Source organism: Lonchura striata, chromosome 17 (genome assembly GCF_050655825.1).
Source record: "Lonchura striata isolate lonStrDom1 chromosome 17, ASM5065582v1, whole genome shotgun sequence".
Taxonomy (NCBI): Eukaryota; Metazoa; Chordata; class Aves; order Passeriformes; family Estrildidae; genus Lonchura; species Lonchura striata.
The window spans coordinates 5,988,490-6,007,592 of NC_140719.1; the positions used below are offsets into that span (position 1 = coordinate 5,988,490).

The window sequence follows — 19,103 nt, forward strand, 5'->3', positions numbered from 1 at the left end:
CCTGATACCTTAAAGGCAGTCAGGATTTAGGAGCTGTAATATCTTCTTGTCAAAGCCTGGTGATGCACTACACTGCTGGGGCTGACCTGTCAGCCCAACGCTGCTGCTGCCATCAGCTGAGCAATCACCTCAAAGCCATTCTGCAGAACTGTAGCTCTCCAAATACCTAAATGGGAGGGTAGGACAGAGCTGTAATCGGCAGGCAGCCTTTCCATGGGGAGGGTGGGCTTGGACTCGTATGGCTGCATTGTGTTCCTTTCATTCCGGTGGAAAAGGGCTCCATTTAATGATTAACAGCCATTCCCACCTCTCGGCTGGCTGGGCAGCCCCATGTGATATGGTGCACTTGGAAAGCACAGAAAGATCAGTCTCTGCCAGACGTGGCATCCCCGCAGCACCGGCCAAGAGACAAAAGCCTTTATGTTCCCAAAAAGAATTTAAAACATTTTACATCAAAAGGCTGCAGAAGTTCAAACATGTCACCGGCAGCCACCGGTGGCACAGGACAGGAATGGCTTTGTCAGGAAGGCTGTGGAGAGGGGGGGAATAACCCTAAGCAGCAATTCTGCTACATACATTATTTTCAAGTTTTCTGTACAGCTCCTCTATAATTAATACCTTCCACAGTGCACTGGGAATGAGAAACACAACCCACAGCAGCTTTTGCATCATGAATAGCTGTCAAACAGCAAACCCTAAAACCAGGAGTGCTGCACGTTCTGATCCTGTGCAGAAACCTCCTAATCTTGCAGTGATGGCTAAAGCCAAAGACCAAATCAGGAACATCCATTGACCAGATCCCAGCTGGGCCACCTTCTGCCTTCCTTGAGATCTTGACTCTGCCATGGATGGTGAGACTTCTCAGCAGGCAAATGAAGCTCTTCAGCAGGTTTCTGCTCATGGCCAGGTCCCTACAGCGTAGGGAAGACTTTAATCCAGGGCTTGAACTAGTGCCAGTCATTTGAATAGAGCTTATGGATGTGAGAAGTGCCATGCTAAATGCAGGATCTGAATAGAAAAGTCGTGTAGGGATTAGGAAATCCTGTGCAGAGAATTACATACCTGAGAGAGCACTGCAGCCAAGTATGGGGAAAAAAAGGGATAGAAATGCTGCTTTGGCAGAACCATCTCAGCGCCAGCCCAGCAGGCAGGATCAGCCCCAGCCAGGGCTTTGGCTGCTGAGGCTGCTGTGGGCACGGCCCATCCCTCCTGTGCCAGGGTGCTGTGCCCGTGTGTGGGCAGGGATGAGCCCCTCTGCTGTGCCTGGTGCCTCTCCTGTCTCCATGGACTGGGATGAGCCCCTCTGCTGTGCCTGGTGCCTCTCCTGTCCCCGTGGGCTGGGATGAGCCCCTCTGCTGTGCCTGGTGGCCCTCCTGTCTCCATGGGCTGGGATGAGCCCCTCTGCTGTGCCTGGTGGCCCTGCTGGGCTGGGATGAGCTCCTCTGCTGTGCCTGGTGCCTCTCCTGTCTCCATGGACTGGGATGAGCCCCTCTGCTGTGCCTGGTGCCTCTCCTGTCCCTGCCAGCCTGGGATGAGCCCCTCTGCTGTGCCTGGTGGCCCTGCTGGGCTGGGATGAGCTCCTCTGCTGTGCCTGGTGCCTCTCCTGTCTCCATGGACTAGGATGAGCCCCACTGCTGTGCCTGGTGGCCCTGCTGGGCTGGGATGAGCCCCACTGCTGTGCCTGGTGCCTCTCCTGTCCCCGTGGGCTGGGATGAGCCCCACTGCTGTGCCTGGTGCCTCTCCTGTCCCTGCCAGCCTGGGATGAGCCCCTCTGCTGTGCCTGGTGGCCCTGCTGGGCTGGGATGAGCCCCTCTGCTGTGCCTGGTGCCTCTCCTGTCCCCGTGGGCTGGGATGAGCCCCTCTGCTGTGCCTGGTGCCTCTCCTGTCTCCATGGACTGGGATGAGCCCCTCTGCTGTGCCTGGTGCCTCTCCTGTCCCTGCCAGCCTGGGATGAGCCCCTCTGCTGTGCCTGGTGGCCCTCCTGTCGCTGTGGGCTCCCAGGTGTGGCTCCAGCCCTGCCCATGCCCTGCTCCCTGTGATGTGGGGCTGCAGAGCTCTCCCCCCACCGCTGGCACCATCACCCTGCCTGGCAGGGCTGCTCCCCACAGCCTGGCTCCCTTTTCCCGTGGCTCCAGCAGCTCCTAGCCAGGGCTCAATTTTGGATACTCCTGCTCCAGGCTGGGTTCGATGCTCAGCCCAGCAGGGAGTGAAAGGCTCTTTATCCCACCTTTCCTTCATGTGTTTGTTTGATCCCTCCCACAAATTTTTCTGGTGCCGTGGTTTTCACTTCTGCCTGGTTATGCCACAGTTTTTAAACCTGAATGGAGTATTTATCTAAATATATCCAAATCCACCCCTATAATTCCTTGTGAATTCTGGGGGCAGTGAATGATCCAGGATACTTTTTGGACTTGGGCAGAGGTGCAAATGATTGAAGTGTAACTCAGCACTGTCCTCCAGGCCAAGCCAGAGTGGGCTGGTGGCTCCAGGCGAGGCTGGGATCCTGTGCCCCGTGGGGCCGGGCACTGCGTGGCACACAGGTTCTCTAAGAGGAGCAAAGAGACAAAATTACATTAATGAGAGCCTTGATGCTTAACCAATCTACAGCTCCTGAGGAGAGGCGGGTACTGGTTCTTCTGGAAAGTGGCTAAATATGGGTGAATATTTAAGATGCTGTATTTATTCAGGCTGTAATGACATGCTGCTTTTTTTGAAGCAAGTGTTCTGTTCCCTGTTCTCCATGTTGTCTGGTGGCATTTCCTCCTCCTCTGTACTTTTTTTTTTTTTTTTGGCTAATTAAACTATTCAATTCCAATTCCTTTTTTTCCTTTTTTTTCCTTTTTTCGTTTCACTGCTGTGCCATTTCACTTCAGTTTATTTAGTGTTTTAAAATGGCTTCTATTTAAATTTGGAAGGGAAAAAAAATAAATCTGCTAAATATATTTCTATTCAGATCATATGTTGTGGCTTTTCTCTTTTTGAAGAATGAGGTCTAATTTTTGAACCTGAATTCACTTGGCACAAGTGTTGGCTTCAGCAATGTCGGGTTTCCTTTTGTTTTAAAGCAATTCCCTTTTTCCTACTGCTGGGATACATTTATGTCTTCGTGCTAGCAAAGCTTTTAGGCATGTGTTTGGTTTGAAAATGTTCATTGGAGCAAATATGGGCAGAGGATTTGAGGATGAGGCTGTCACTGAGTTTTGTGGTGGTCCTTGGCAAGATGTTGAGGACTTGAAGCATCATCAGTCCTTTCCCACTACCCGTGCAGATCGACTTTGGATAAATCTTTGCAGAAAGATGCAGTACATCCTTTTCCTTTCCTTTTTGTCCCTCTCTCTGAAAATTCAGGTCTTGCTTCTCTCTGAGTAGGGTGGGGCTTGGTTTTTTTTTTTTGAGGGAAAGGGAGTTTACTAAATATTTGCTGCATTCAGAAGAGAGAAAAGGTAGAAATAAGCAGGAGAACCTAAGGTGTATTCAACAGCAGAGGGATTAACCCATGATTATTTGCAAAGTAGGGGATTTTTTTAATTGATTAAAGCTTTATCTTAAACACTTCAGCATGGCTAGAATATGTTTCTCAGTGAGGAATGTGTGACTGAGAAACATGGAAAGAACAGCTGGGGGAAAAAATAGCTAAGAAAAATAGAGATTTTATGGTGTTTCTGACAAGCTGTGTCATTGCCTGTTGTCCCTAAAGTCACAGTCCTCAAAGCTGGGTGATCTGAGTTCCTGGGCTTTCAGAGGAGTTTGAGACACATTTTTCTGTGAATAGGAATTTCTTACAAGTATCTGGATGTGTAACTTAGCTGCACTCTTCTGCGAAGCTTTTCTGGAGGACAGGGGAACTGTGAAGGTATTAGTTAACTACTAACACTGCTTGTTTCAAATTGTTTTGCTGTCTCTACTTAAAACTTCATCTGCCATACTGAGAAAGGAAGCAAAATGTAGATGCTTCAGAGCAAAGGTATGAATAAAATCTTCTGCCTATAGAAACTGGGAGATGGAAAACCACAGCTCCAGCAAGCAACCACAACTAAACCAAACATATGCATTAAGGGAGAGAAGCCCTTAGCATGCATGGTAGCAGAAGATGTCATATAGGAGATCTGATTTATGGTGGAAACCTCAATTTTTGGCCACGCTCTGAGGTCAGGTTTTGAGTAAAAGCCTGCATTGCTGAGTCAGGCCAGTGGGTCCTTGACTCTTCTGGTCTGAACGTGATGTGACATCACTCCCCTCTAGCCTCAAGTTCAGGTACTTGGCTCGATGTGGGGTCCTGTTTGTGGCTGTGTATTTTTCATGGGGAGTGGGTGAGTTTCGTGCCCATGCCCAGCTGTGAGGGATTATGCAGTAAGCCACAGGACACCTTTGTGGAGGGAGGGGGGGCTCAGCCTTGATGGCAGACCCACACTGTGTCTTGGATCTGTGCTGGCTGCTCAGCACCTCGCAGGACCTGCCCTGTGCCCCGCAGCCCCATCCCCTTACCCTGAGGGTCCTGTAGTCCCTGCAGCCCCGTCCCTTTACCCTGGGGGTCCTGTAGCCCCTGCAGCCCCATCCCCTTGCCCTGCAGCCCCATCCCCTTACCCTGAGGGTCCTGTAGCCCCTGCAGCCCCGTCCCTTTACTCTGGGGGTCCTGTAGCCCCTGCAGCCCCATCCCCTTGCCCTGGGGTTTCTGTAGCTCCTGCAGCTCTGCCCTCTTGACCTAGGGGTCCTGTAGCCTGTACAGCCCCATCCCTTTGCCCTGGGGGCTCTGTAGCCCCTGCAGCCCCGTCCCTTTTCCTGGGGGCTCTGTAGCCCCTGCAGCCCCGTCCCCTGCCCTGCCAGTGACCACGCAGCCCCTGACCCGCGGCGCTGCCCTCCCCTGCTGGTGGGATGCCCGGGGTGCCCCCCTGCCCGGCGGCAGCGCTGATCCTGCCCCTCGGAGGCTGGATCTCCGCTCATTAGCTGCTGTTTGCTGAAACCGGATACCTGGGGCACCCCCGCCAGCCCGGAGTCCCCGGGCTGCAGCTATTTAAAAGGACAAGGGCAGCCTTAGAGCTTCCACCTCTTTCACATCCATGTCCCTCCCAGCGCCCGCTCCCAGCCGCCCTTCTCTCCTGGATCCCTGCAGCATCCATGACCCACGAGAGGAGCGACGGCCCGAGGGGGACGTGCCCGCGCCGGGGAAGGATTATCTGCTGAATTTGGGGGGACCCCAGAGAGCCCCGGCTGCCTCCGGGCCCCTCACCCCGGCCACCTCTCCCGGGCTCGCAGCGCAGGAAACACCTTGAAGGGGAAGGAGGGAGGAAGGGGCTTTGTTTGAGTTTTTTCTTTTTTCCTCCTTTTTTTTTTTTTATTTTTTTAAATTGTTATTATTTTTTAAGAAGTAGCAATTGCCCTGAGCTGCTGGGACAAATGAATGCCCACGGCCATGGGGCTGCACGGAGATGCTGCTCAGCCTCTCAGCTCGCTGCAGAGTAAGTGCCCGAGGCAGAGGTGCTGGCAGGGGGAGGGAGCAGGGCAGGGGCACCCAGGGGTGCAGGGAGGAGGTGGCACCGCTGCCCTCACCTGCCTCAGGGAATCCCGTGGGGCTGCTGTGAACAGCAGGGACCTGTCGGTCACGCTGGGGCTCCACGGCTGGCTGGGTGGGACTTTGGATGAGGAGGGGAAGCAGGGATGAAGGTTTTATCCACGTGTGGAAGTCCCTTCTCCTGCCAGAGCTGGCCAAGAGGACTTGGGATCCAGCTTGTTCTGATGGACCTCACACAGGGAAACTCGCTGCCCCGTTCCTGCCTTCTGGGATGTGGATTCCACCCCTTGGTGCTGGGACAAGAGGGGCTCTGGAGGTGCCCTGGGGAAGCAGAGCAGCTCAAGGAGGGGAACAGGGGCATGGGGGACTTTTCCCCTCCAAGCCTGAGTCCCATCCGCAGGTTCCCAGCTGCCTGCAGCAAGCACTGATCCCAAGGGAAAAGCCATGCCAAGTACTTTATAAGGTGGCTCTAGGCCAGTTTAGGGCTCCTGGCCCTGGACAGGTGAGTGCAGGGGGCTGCAATTTCCACCAGCAGCCTCCCCAAAGAAGGGCCTGTGCTTCCCTCCCTGGAGCTTGGACAGGGTCTTCAATTCTTTCCCTGCAGTTCTGGCCAAGAGTTTATTTTTTTTTCTTTTTTCTTTTTTTTTCCCCTCAAATTATTTATTTATTTTGTACAATATCTCGTAAATGCTTCGTTATTACAGTGGAGGGCAGCAGAGAGAGGCAGTAAGGACATCCTTAAATAATTTTCATTTCTCAAAATCTGCCTTTTCCTCTTCTCTCTAAGTCCAGAGGAGAGATCCTTGGGGGGTGGGAGGCACATCTGCATTGCAAATAAAAATAATAATTACAACCACCAACCAACCAACAACAAAAAAATGTAACAGCTAAGAAAAAAACACTTGAAATCACGGACTTTGGGAACCAGAGATCACAGAAATTGCACTATTTATAAGGAGAGGAAAAAAAAGGCAAGAAATCCAGCGACCATGGGCCAGCCTGGCTTCCTAGAGTGTACTTTGTGTTCTCTCTCCTTTTTCCAAGGTAATTGCAGTCTGCCGAGAGGGAGTTAAATGGGATTAAAAGATCTGTGTAAGCAAAAGGACCCAGAAGAGAAGGAGGAAGGAGTGAGCCGTCCGGGCCAGGGGTGTCTGTGACACAGCTGAACCCCTTAGCGAGGCAGAGAGCCGAGCTCCTGGGAAGGATGTACCCACAAACCGGCTTATCCCCCGATTTCTGATGGATTGCCGCAAAAATTGCCCGAAAGAGACAATGCACTAAACGTGATGGAGCCGGAATCAGAGCCGGTCTCCAGACTCAGAGCTACAGCGGCAGGCAGGGGGTGAGTACAAACTCCGCTGCTCCCGGCGCTGGGGAAGGGAATCCCGGGCGGGCTGGGGGTGCCGGGGAGCCGCGGGATCCCGGGATTTGGGAACGGGGTGGGGGAAGACATTCCTCTGCCAGGGGATGATGTGAAAACTCCCGGTCTGGAGAGGAGAACGGGCTGCGAGCAGGGAGGCCACGCTGCGGAGCGGGAGAGGGGGAGATGGGGCTGCGGTGTGCGGGGGATCGGCGCCGGGACGGGCAGGAGGAGCCCCCCAGCCCCCCCAGCCCCTCGCACCGGGACGGGGCTCCCGGCCCGGGGGCTGCTCCGGGAGGAGGGCGCCGGTGCAGCCCCCGGGCAGATGCAGGGACGGGCGATCCGCTGCCCCTGGCAGCCCTCACCCTGCCCTGCCCGGGGGGATCCCAGCCCCTCCTGGGAGCGGGGCTGCTGCTCCTCACGCTGTCCCTCGGGTACCTGGGTCTGGCGCGGTGCTGCGGGAGGTGGGAGAGCCCGGGGGGCTGAGGCACGCCGGAGGTGCGCGGTGGCAGCTCTTCGTGTGCTCGCACAAAACGCTGCTCCCTCTCCGTCCGTGTATGAAAAGATCCCGGCACACACCCTGCCCGTCCCCCTTCTCCCACAGCTGGGACCGAATTTTACTGTTTTCATTGTTAAACGCGTCGTTGGCGGTGGTTTTGTTGTTGTTGTTGTTATTTTCCCGGGAACCCGCAAAGGGTTAATCCCGCTGGCTGCGTTGTCGGATGTACTGATGATTTACCGACACTCCCTTGGAAAGGCTGGGATTCTTCGCCTGGCAGTTTGAAAAAGTTGTGTACAGGACCCCTCTGCTCGGCTGGGCTGGGAGATGGGGGAAAGAGGGGGAACGGGGCGAGGGGATTTGGGGGCAGCCCCCTCCACCCCCGGGGTCATCCTGTTGCTGCCCCTTTCCCAGAGCCGCAGGGGGATGAATGTGGAGCTCCCTTTGCAGGCTCAGTCTGCGTGTGGAGTTACACGGCGAGCCCAGACCCCTTCCCAGGGGCTGCAACTGCTCTCCTTGACAAGTTTTCTGTGTGTTTATATATGCAAGGGCTGAATCTCAGCGCTTTGGGGTTTTTGAGGTGTGAGGTCTGTGTTTGGGTTTTTTTGGTGGTTTTTTTTTTTTTTCTTTTTGCGTAGATGTGGCTGTGGTGTGTCTGGAGACGCTGGCAACTGCAGCATCTCCCAGTTGCACCTTTTCAGTGCTGGGAATGGTCTGGGAGACCCGCCTGGGACCGTGCAAGGGTGGCTGGCGTCAGAAAGGGAGCGGGAACAGGGAGATAAAGGTTCCTTTGAAAGCAGGAGCAGCGTGTCACAGCGAGGGGACGGGCTGCGCTGCTGGAGCGACACTTGGCACCAGGCACAGCCTCTGACAGGGCACCAGCTGCTCCGGCTGGCCCGGGGCTTGGCCGTGGTCACGCTAGCCATGAGGACAGCGAGACCCTGCCCGGGTCCCACGTCCTGCATGGGGACAAATCCGAGCCGAGGGAGCCAGGAGCGGGCAGCGAGATCGGTGCCTGGCTCTGCCTCAGGGTGTCCCCGGCTAGCACAGCCCTGCCGTGCGCTTTGAGCCCTGCGGCACCGTGGGCACTGTGCCTTTGGTCCGTCCTGGTGCCTCAAAGAGCGCCTTTTGTTCGGGGGTCTCCCCTGGCCTGTCCGCTGCCGTGTGCTGCTCCGGTCCCTCCTCAGCAGAGGTCGCTTGCTGCCCTTCGCATCATCTCCCGGAGGGATTTTTGGATTGGATTCGCCCGGCGGAGCGCCCTGCATCCACCGCGCCCAGGGCTCCGTGCCCCTGGAGCGGCCCTGAGGCGCGGCTGGCCTGTCCCTGGGCACGCCAGGCCGCCCTCGGGCTGGTGAGGGCTGTGCTGCCTGAGGACAGCCTGTGATGGCACCTGGGGCACTGCCTGTGGCAGTGGTCCCTCTTGCACCAGCACTCCTGCGGCTTCTGCAGCAGGGCCGGTGGCCCCACAGGAGATCTGTGGGCGAGTGTGGCCACCCAGGGGAGGAGCGGCAGTCGCAGAGTATGAGGGAAGACTCGAGCTGCCAAAGTGTGTGAAACCAGAACACAAAGCTTTACAGGCTCTTCAAGCCCATCTGCTGATGCATCTTTGGTGAGCACAGGCCTCCCAAAACACAGGGGAGGGTTTGCATTCCACTGCACATCCAGCACACGTCCAGGTGCTGTTCCGCTGTGGTTGTGTGACTTTGGCCCTTTCAGCCCCAGTGCCACTTGCTGGCCACGGAGGAAGCTCGATGCTCCTGGAGACCTGTGGTGGGTGACAGCCTGCTGTCACAGCCCTGAGGTGGTGGCACAATGCTGCTCTGGGGCTGCCTGGCCCATCTGTGTGCTGGATGGAAAAGCTGCACACATGGTACTACAGCATCCACCCGGCACCATCAAGGTGGGTCAGGCCCTGGGAAGGCGTAAAAGGGCTGGAGGGAGGCATGGATCCTTTTTAAGAGGAAAAAGAAGATTGCTTACAAGCTGGGCAGATGGTCTGGGGACAGATTATGGCACTGCTGGACAAATTCACCAATAGGGTGGCAAATGATGTGTGTGCTGGGTGCTTGGGGGTAGAGAGGAGGCAATTGCACCTGGAGATGTGTCCCCTGAGGGATAGACAGAGTCATAGTCCAGGACCACCCTCCTGCTATTTTCATGCATCTCTCTGAGTGTGTGCTTTATTCAAATAAAGCTCCAGCTTCATCCCCTTTCTGCAATGGGTTGAGGGGTTAAAATTTGCCCTGTTTTGTATCTCTGTTTGTGGAGCTTCTGTTACTGACTGAAGGTTGCCCAGGTTTGTGGTGAGATGGTTGTTGGAAATCTCTGCCCAGGGACAAACACAGGGTTTGTGGGTTTTTTTTTTACCCTTTCCCTTTCTTTGCCAATTTGTTGGGGACATAAGTAGAAATGATGGATGCTTTTACTGAAGCAAATGGAAACAATGGGGAATTCTATATGGCTCTGCCAAACCCCATTCACAAAATGAAGGAATGCAAAGGCGTTTGTTGGAAGGACAAAAAGGGAGTTAGATGTCAGATCAGGCTTAGCACTTCTGCTTGTCAAGGGCTCCAGTTACTGGAGAACACAAAGGCCAGGGCCAGCACTGAGTGTTGTCACTTCACACAGCAGCAAAGTCAATATCCCAGACAGGGATGGGGAGCGAAGGGCAGGCGAGTAATGGGTTCCCAGGAAAGATTCCCTGCTGTGGAGAGCTTCTGGGAGCTGCCTGGGAGGGTCTTTGAGTACTATCAGTCTGGCATCTCTCCTGTGGGGAAGCAGGTTGGCACCAGGAGCAGCTCAGCTCTGGGACAGCTCTGTGCAGTGAATGCACAGGCTCTGGTTCCAGTCAGGAGGACAAGCACCAGTGGTTTGGCACCTTTCAGCCTGCAGGTGCCAGCCTAAACCCCTGAGAGGACAAGGGGTGAGGTGTCTGCAGGAGGTCACCCTGGCTATGCTGGGCCTGCATCCCCACCTTCTGAGCCCTGCAGGTCAGCATGGCCCTCCTGGAGGAGTCCTAAGAGGAGCTCTAGGTGCCAGATGAGCAAATACCAGGCCCTTATGGATCCAACTCTCCTGCTGTGGTCTACCTTCCAGTAGACCAGGCTGGTCTAAGCCATATCCAACCTGGCCTTGAACACTTCCAGGAATGGGGATTTCATTTTTCCTTGCTTTAATATAGACATTTCTAGACCACTCTCTGTTTTCTTAGTATTTTAAAATTACCTTAAGAATGGATTTCGAGGGGCCATATCTCTTTGCCTGCTCAATACTTTTCCTTAAAAATGTAGCTGCTGAATGGGGATTAGAAACTAATAGTATTTTAATTGTTTCAGAAACTTTGCCCTTATCACACTGGGGTTTGCAGCAGTGCCTGGGTACAAAATCCTTGCCTGGAGGTGTAAGTCAATACCTCATTTATACTGCAGGAGAGGTCCAGCAAAGGACTGAGTAGGGTCAATTTGGGGACATCTACATAGTTGTGTGTTTCCATTGCTCTTGCCAGAAATTGAGGGGGAATGGAGAAATACCATCATTTCCAGAAGCTCCACAGAGGAGGTTGCTGGTACGAAATCCCACCCCAAAAAGCTGGGATGGAATCAATGCACAGTGCAATTTAGAGCCTCAGTTGTTGTGATTTGCTTCCTGTTTGTCAAAACTGCTTGAGAGTCTTACAGAATATCACCTCCAGTAACGTGCAGAGGATCTTAAGTTACACTGTTTTTAGTGTAGCTTAAAATAAGAAGCTTTTATTTTCTCCTTTTTAAGATATACTGTCTGAACTACGGCTAGAAATGCGGATTTGCTTTTCTTGAAAAGCAATTTTCAGCCTCCAGCTGGCTTTGTGGTCTTTTGAACAGGAAGAATATACACCTGAATGGAGAAAAGTGGTGGGAGAATTGTTTTTCCACCTTGTTGTAAGGTTGGCAATTTCAAAGCCATTTCCCCACTGTAAATGAGGGGGAAACAAAATAAAAAATTAAATGCTGCCATGGGCCCTTGAAATATTTCCTTCAGCTTCAACCCATCAGCTAAACAAACAAGATGTCAAAATAATTTGGACTTCTTATTTTAAGGCAGGGCAAACCTTTTATTTAAAAAAAAAAGCTGAAATTGTTCCAAACCCATTCCAAAAATAGTGGGGAATTAGCTGATCACAATTATATTACAGGTTGTCTCAGCTTTGTCAAATTGTCACTTCCTCAAGGATAATTTGTCACCAAGTTTACCCTGAAGGCTGTTGTGTCCCTGCTGTCCTTAATTCAGTGCAGGGCTTCATTCCAGCACTTGTCTGGTTAGAAGGGAATAAGGGTGTTTGTGCTTCTCTGTCCCTCTCAGTTGTACTTTTCCTTGGGCTCCTGGCACTGCTCAGTTCCCGTGGACTGATCCACAGGAGTTTGCCAAAAGTAGCAAAGTAAAATGAAGCTGTATTCAGTACCTTCAGTTTGCTATGAAGGGAGTTGGTGTCTGCACTGGAAAACTTTTAAGGCTCATGTGAGCTTACATCATGTGTGCTGTGGGGCACCTCTACACCCAGGGACTGCAGCAGTGGTTTGGCTTAGGAGGGACCATAAAAATTCATCTCACTCCACTCCCTGCCATGGGCAGGGACAGCTTCCATTATCCCAGGCTGCTCCAAGCCCTGTCCAGCCTGGCCTTGGACACCTCCAGTGATGGGGCAGCCACAGCTTCTCTGGGCAACCTGTGCACGGCCTCACCACCCTCACAGGGAACAATTTCTTCCTAATATCGATGCTAAATCTGCCCATCTTCAGTATAAAGCCTTCCTCTTTGTCCATGCCCCTGTCCAAAGTCACTCTCCATCTCTCTTAGAGCCCCTTTAGGCACTGGAAGGTGCTTTAGGTTCTCTCTTGAGCATTCTCTTCTCCAGGCATACAGCCCCAGGATCCTCACTGTGCTATTCACAGAGCCTGTGAATAAAAGAAATAAACACCTTCAGTGGTGTCTCTTGATAGAGTTTTAATGGAAATCATTGCTCATGGGAAGAAGCTGAGATAAGGGAAAGGTGGATTTGATAGCTCTATATAAGGAGAAAAATCTCCTTTACTCTTGCTACTCTGTCGCTGCAGAGCTGTAACGGAAAAAGAGTCTACATTAAAAATCCTGGGATAATTAACAGCCCCATCACTCACACAACTGCCATTTGGAAGCTGCTTTTGCTTTTTCCATTAAGTTGGTAAATTTTGCCAAAGTGTTTTTCTTCAGTGTTTTGGCATCCGGCCCCGCTCTCAACTCTTACAGTGTTGGCCATGTGAGGGGTCCAGGAGCAGGGCTGGGGCCAGCTGGATCCCACACTGTGCATTCATCTCCTTTACAGCCCAAGAGTGTCACTGGAATGAAATTACGTGCTGGATTTTCCCCCAAGACTTGTTCTCCTCATTGTGTCAATCAGCAGGGAGTTTGGTCTGTGAAGGTACCCCTCAGAAAAAACAAAAAGTGGACTTCAGTGTGTAGTGAGCAGGAGTGGTTGTACACATTGATCCTCAATGGATCCCAGGTTCTTAATGCCTGGGACTGCTGCTGGTGATGACCCCTTCCCTGTTCTCCTGTGTTCTCTTCACCCAGCTGGTGACACCCATTCACATCTTTGCTCCATGCACGCATGGAATTTTGTCCACATCTTAAACTCTGTTGGAGATGAGCACAGAAATTCAGGTTGTCTTGTGAAGTGGATTTTAGCCTCTTTCATGCCAAAAAAAATACTGCCAGAGGTGGCCATGAAGAATCATCCTGTTCTGCTTCCCTTCCTCCACTCCCTGAAGGTACTGGGACAGCAGCTCTCCTTGTTCTTGGCAGTGTCTTCATCCCAAAGGTGGAATCCCAAGGGATGAAGCTGTTAGAAAAGAACCAAGGCTCCCCAGCTGGAGAACTCTGGAGCTTGGTGAGGGTCTCCTGGTTAGGACATGGCTGGTAGTAGGGCATGGCAAAAGAACAGCAGGATTGGGCTATTCCTGGCTAAAGCAGTCCCAGTGTCAGGGCGATGGAAACAGCAAAGGAGGACATGGACTCATGGATTTCTTCAGCTCACTTGTTTTCCAGTTGATGTGGGACTGCTCCAGTATTTTATATCTTTTAAGCCTTAAAACGTTAGTTAGTGGCTGGATTCCTGAATGGATTTTTACATTCAAGGCCAGGTTTCCCTACTGATGTAAATCACTGTGACTTTGTTTTAGCTCTGGGAAAGGGCCTGGTGCACTGGGTGAGGATTGGCCAGGGTCATACAGTCTCAGAGGATGCTGCCTTGGGCTGAAGCTGAGGCTTGATGGCAGAAGAGTGGTTTGATATATGACTTGTGCATCAGCTGTGGAGAGAGGAGCAAGCTGCACTTTGGCATGGCTTTGCACAGCCCAGTGCTCACACTGGCCAGGCTGAGGTGACAAACAACCTGTGGATGTCCCACACTGCTGTCTCCTGGCTGTAGTTTACATTTCTGTCTGTTCTTCCAGCAGCCTTTGCTGATGAAGCTGTTAAATATCCTCTCTAGAAAATGAGGGAATTCAGTTTTCAAACTTTCCACCTACAGCTTTAAGTGAGCCTTACCAAGGAGTTTCCCATGTTCTCTAGTTGGCTACAAATCAAGGGAGCTGATGGGGGAAAGGAGGAGTTTTAGCTACCTTTCTGGTAAAAGTTTTTTTTTTCCCTGAGCTGCTGTTTTCAATGGCTCTTGAAGGCTCAAAGCTGAGCTAACAGAGAGGTTTGTCAAATTCCCTCTCAGGCATGGAAGGGTCTGTGAGAGCACAGGGTTGGAAGTCTGTGGATCTCCCATTTCTACACTTTCCTGCCGTGCCAGGCTTGTGAGAATGTTCTCAGTGGCTCAGCACAGGGTGCTGAGTGGTTAGAAGTTGCCCCCATCTTTGCATCTGGGTGTACAATGAGAAACAGACCTTTGTAGGGCTTTGCACGCTCAGGATTTTGTTAAGCACACAGTAAAGCATTAGGACTCAGGATTTTTGTGCTGAGGTGACAGGGCACTGAGTGTCAGCCCCTTTCCTACCCATGTCCCCACAGCCCTGCATGTGCACTCCTGGCAGGGCTTTAGGCCTCCCAGCTTTGAATGATTTCTCCATTCTCTTGCATTTCTGGTGGTCTGTCCTGGGTGGGGTGTGTGCCAAAGAGCAGCAGCAGCAAAGGCACTGATGGCCCAGCAGTGGTGGCCCTGCCTCTCAAAACACAGGGTTGGTCCTTGTTCAAAGCTCCTAATTCCACTGGGTGGGAAACCTTTCCAATAAGGTCAGTGGGCTTTGGATGATTTTGAAACATAAAAATAAGGTCTCAGCCTGAATCTGCTTCCTGGAGTCATGCTGGCACTGTCACTGCCTTTGCTAGGCTTGGGATCAAGGAGAAGACCTTTAACAGTGGAATTGGTTTTGTTACTGTTGTTGTAGAAATGCATTATTTTTTTCTTCTCTTCCAATTTTAGGGGATTCTCCTTTCTCTGGACAATATTGTGTTTTACCTGGTTCCTGGGATTCACACAGGGAAATTCTGAAGGTAAACTACACTTTTTTTTTTTCCCTCTCCTTTTCAAAAAAAGTAAAAGTGAAAGTTAGGATTATAACTTAACAATCAATGTCTGAGCCCAGTGCACAGTTAGATGTATTTATTGCTGATGGTTGCAGTACAGATGATATAGATGGTGCATTTAACAGCTGGCAAAAGAACCAGGTTTTGTACAGGTGATTATGTGTCCCACAGGATTTTCAGAATCCGTCTGTCTGGTGGAACTGGTGGGAGTGAGGCACTTTGTGTCTAAAATGTCACAAATCTACCTGCACTTGCCAGGACTTAACTGCTCTTAGAAACTGCCCCTTGAGACTGGGGCTTTATGGAATTGAATGTCTCTAGCTCACAGATTTTTCTGTGATTTTTGTGCACCCCAGGCACGCCTCTGCCAGCACAGGGGATGTCATGCATACAGAAATAATGTGAGTTTTAAAGGTAAAAGCAAATTTAAGGATTGGTTGATAATAAAATGGCTGTAGCTGGTAAGGAAATATTCTATAGAGGAGTGACACCTTCAGCCTGTCCTTACACCCCTTCTCCAGGCATCACCTTGGTGCTGCCAGGAACAGGACTAGGCAGAGGTACAATAATCAATGACCCTACAAAAGGAGATTAAAACTTCAAAGTCAACAAAAACACCAAAAAAAATTTCATATTTAACAGTTGATAGTGGGTGCTGAGCATCTCTGCAATATCTGTTTGAAAAGGAGTCTTCTCCTCCTAAAATAACAACACCTTTCCCGCATGGATGCTTTACATGGGTATTTGCTGGAAGTGAACAGCTTTCCCTGCCGTCAGCAGACAACACTAAGTGGACTAGCAGGCTCCAGGGCTCTCCTCTCAGTCTCTAAAACATGAAGGAAAAATAGAAATTTGGTCAACACTCAGCTGTCAGCCAGCCCATGGACCACTTTATAGGCAGGGGGGGCAGGGAGGAGGAATAGATCCCTGCCATCAGCAATTTTGAAAAATGTAATATTTTCCAAATTCTGCCTCCATGCAAAGGAGGTGAACATCTGGCTGAATTACTTAGTCAAGCAGTTTTCAGAGCAAGTTTTATGTCAGCTCATAAAGAGGCAGAACAAATACTGTGTCTTGGCATCTTGCTGTTCAAGTAAATGATAATATGCTGTTTAGATTCACCTCTATCCATCATTTTACTCCTAAGATTATATATGGGATGGGGCTGTGTCTTTGGTTGCCATCAATCTAAAGCAAATTCTTTCATTTCACTCTCATTGTGTTTACCTTGGTGTAGTCAATAGCTCCCCTCTGAGATACTTTCTCTGTAACAAAAGAATTTTGACAAATTTGCCTGGTTTCCACACAATGAGAAAGAGCATTTCCTTCTGGGTACCAGAAAACAAAACCTTCCAAGGAAGTAAAGGCTGTAAAAAAACATGGGTGACTTGAGGCTGTGTTATCACCCACAATTTTCAAACATGAGACTCAGAAGCAGTAAGAACTTGTTCATAGGGCAGTGTGAGGATGAAAATGAGCCAAAGCTGTGGGATTTTGAAAACACTGTGGCTGTTACTCTAAGGATTAGGAGTCTTCCTGTATGCTGGAAAATCAGGGAACACAGAGGATGATCTTTCCATAAGTGCTACAAATCCAAAATATTGTGAGGTGAGTTCATTTGTTGTGTGCTGACTAAGGGTCTGGGCAGTAACTTTTGGAACTGCTGCACTTCTTCAACCCAGTTTTAGCTGTGGGCATCACATCTTGGCAGTTGGAATCTGGGAAGCTGCAAGTTGTTCCTCTCCTGCCTTTTGGCTTCTTTTTCTTATACAGCTTTCTGTGTGGTAAAACAGGGAGGCAAAGAAAGTGATGGGAAGGAGAACAATAAAATATTTTTTTCCCCTTTTCAGAGATGATCATGTGGTTGTTCAGGAATATCTGTGTATCTCACTTCATGCACAGAGTCTAATAGAAGAGTTTTTCCCAGTTGCTCAAATGTTGCTACAGGAATGTTGTTACTAGCTTTGAGGCACCTGGGATCAGACAGCTCAAAGTGAATGTTCTCTTTAAATAATGTGTTTTGATGGAAAAATCCACAGAGGAAAAATTTGAAGGGGAAAAAATCCTCTGCTAAACTTGGAGCTGCTTCAGGAAGTCAGAATTACCTTGCATTTCACATTAGTTGATGACATCCCGTATCCCAGGAGATGTGACCCAACAGCCCAGGACAGTTGGATGGGATGGCGGGGAGAGGAGAGGAGATGGGCTGGGTGCACAGGAGCCCTGAGCTCTGTGCCTGGACCTAGTGCTGGAAAGTTCACATGTGTGTCCTGCAGGAGGATGCTTTAATTGGATTTTGCGTAGGCACCCAGGGTTTGGCTCCACCTTAGTGGGTTTTGAGGGAGAGGAGTGTTTGGGTTGTGCTTTTTTCCTTTAAGCACTCCTGGAAGTTGTTGCTAAAGAGGCATTGGGATTGCAAACAGCAGCAGCATCCTCTGAGCATGGAAACATCCTTAGGTCTTTGCAGAGCAGCTACCAAATAAATAACTCCTAGAGTGTGCAGCATCTCTAGCAGAGACAACCCCTGTCTGCCTCTGAGGGAGAACCTAAAAATACACGTAGAAATTGGAAGCTGGAGACTAGCTGCTTGCTTAAGTGGTAAATTTATTTTCTTAGGGATAAATCCTGATGCCTTTGAAGTCTGTGGCAAAGGTCCCACTTCACTTCACTAAAGCCAGGCTTTGGCCTTTGCTGTTTTTCATGGGCTCTGGAGATTATCCAGAATGAAGACACTGCCATGATTCCTCTGCTCAGTGCAGAGAGAGGAAGGCTACTGAGAGACCTGTTGGACAATGTGGAATAAAAACAGTGGGGGATTTCAGAGTATGGGAGAAATGCTGTCATTAACACTTGAACATGCTGTGCAGTAAATTACCCCTCTGCACAGAGTGGGAACATTTCCATCTACATTTTTTCTACATCTGATGCACCTTCTCCAGGGTGGTGTCTGCTAGAAAATGAGTCAAGCTGCTTTAAAAAAGGAAGGTGGGAATAAAGCTAAACTCAGGCAAAGTAAATACTGATTGACTTGTTCTTACAAAAATGGCCAAGGTTTTTGCCAAAGTCAAGGAACAGAGGTTTTCTCATCATTCTCCTCCCTTCTTGGCCAGCAACATTACAGGTCTCAGACTGCTTGAGTCTACAACCCTTCTGGCCAAGACCAAGGGGCTCTTTATGTGCCAGTTCTCCAAATAATTGTGTTCTGTGCAGAACATTTACTAGTTAAGGGTGAAAGCAGCTGAATACCAAGGCCCCTTTAGAAAACAAACTTTTTTTTCCTTTGGAGGACTGTTGATTTACTTTTAATCTAGCAAAGTTACAATCCCATGGTGTTAGCCATGATTGGGTGGCACCACCACCTTTCTGAGTGTTAAATTCTTGCCTTGCAACATTAGCTTTTGGGTTGTACAGCCCTGACTGGCTTCCCCAAATAGCACTGAGATGGGAGAGCTGGCTGGTCCAGGAGTGATGGGGTTGGCATTTGGGCAGGAAGAGGGGAGGAAGTGCAGTTATCCTAGCTCACTGTCAACAGTGCTAGTGTCACAGGAATCATGAACACCTTAAGAGGGTCATTTGGGTTGGAAATCCCTTACAATCATCAAATCCAACTGTTAACCCAGGGCTGCCAAGCCCACCACTAAACCATTAGATGTCCCCAAGTGCCTCATCTGATGTCTTTTGAGCATTTCCATGGATGGTGACTCCATCACTTCACTGGGCAGCTCATTCCAGTGCTTTACAAACCTTTTGGTAAAGAAGCCTTTCCTACTCTTAATTCTAACACTCCCTTCCCCTCACCCCCAGCACAACCTGAAGGCTTTTCTTCTCATCCTATTGCTTGTTGTTTGGAAGCAGAAACTGTCTACAGCCTCCTGTCAGGGAGTTGTAGAGAGTGAGAAGTTCTCCCCTGAGCCTCCTTTTCCTCTCGGCTGAGCTCCTTTAGCCGCTCAACACAGGACCTTTTTCAGGTCTGGGCACATTTATCTTTGCAACTTTGCTCACGGAGACCTCAGCATCTTCTCCTAAGTAATTCAGCTGAGGCTGCTGCCAGCTGGCCCCAGTTTGCATTGCTGTTGCCTGCTAATCTGAGCTTTGAATGACTCCTGATAAACCTCAGGGGCAGAAGGCAAGGGGTTCTGCTTGTCTGTCCATTGCAAATTCCTCCTGGAGCTGGGGGAGAAATGTCCCCT

General features: G+C 50.5%; 1 protein-coding gene across 7 annotated transcripts in view; it reads left to right on the forward strand.

The window, feature by feature from the left end:
- The first annotated feature begins 5,010 nt into the window (after positions 1–5,010).
- The window catches only part of COL27A1 (collagen type XXVII alpha 1 chain), a 141,654-nt gene continuing 127,561 nt past the window's right edge, over positions 5,011–19,103 (forward strand). For 6 of the 7 annotated variants that reach the window (XR_014958809.1, XR_014958810.1, XM_085594041.1 and 3 more), the window contains exons 1-3: positions 5,011–5,456; positions 6,554–6,851; positions 14,810–14,880. Coding sequence is in view for 5 of the 7 variants with exons in the window: in XM_085594041.1 (XP_085450167.1) it covers positions 6,796–6,851; positions 14,810–14,880 (127 nt within the window). In the remaining 2 variants the exon portion in view is untranslated. Of the gene's footprint in view, positions 5,457–6,553; positions 6,852–14,809; positions 14,881–19,103 lie in introns of those variants that run through there. The other variant, XM_085594042.1, reaches the window with a different exon arrangement.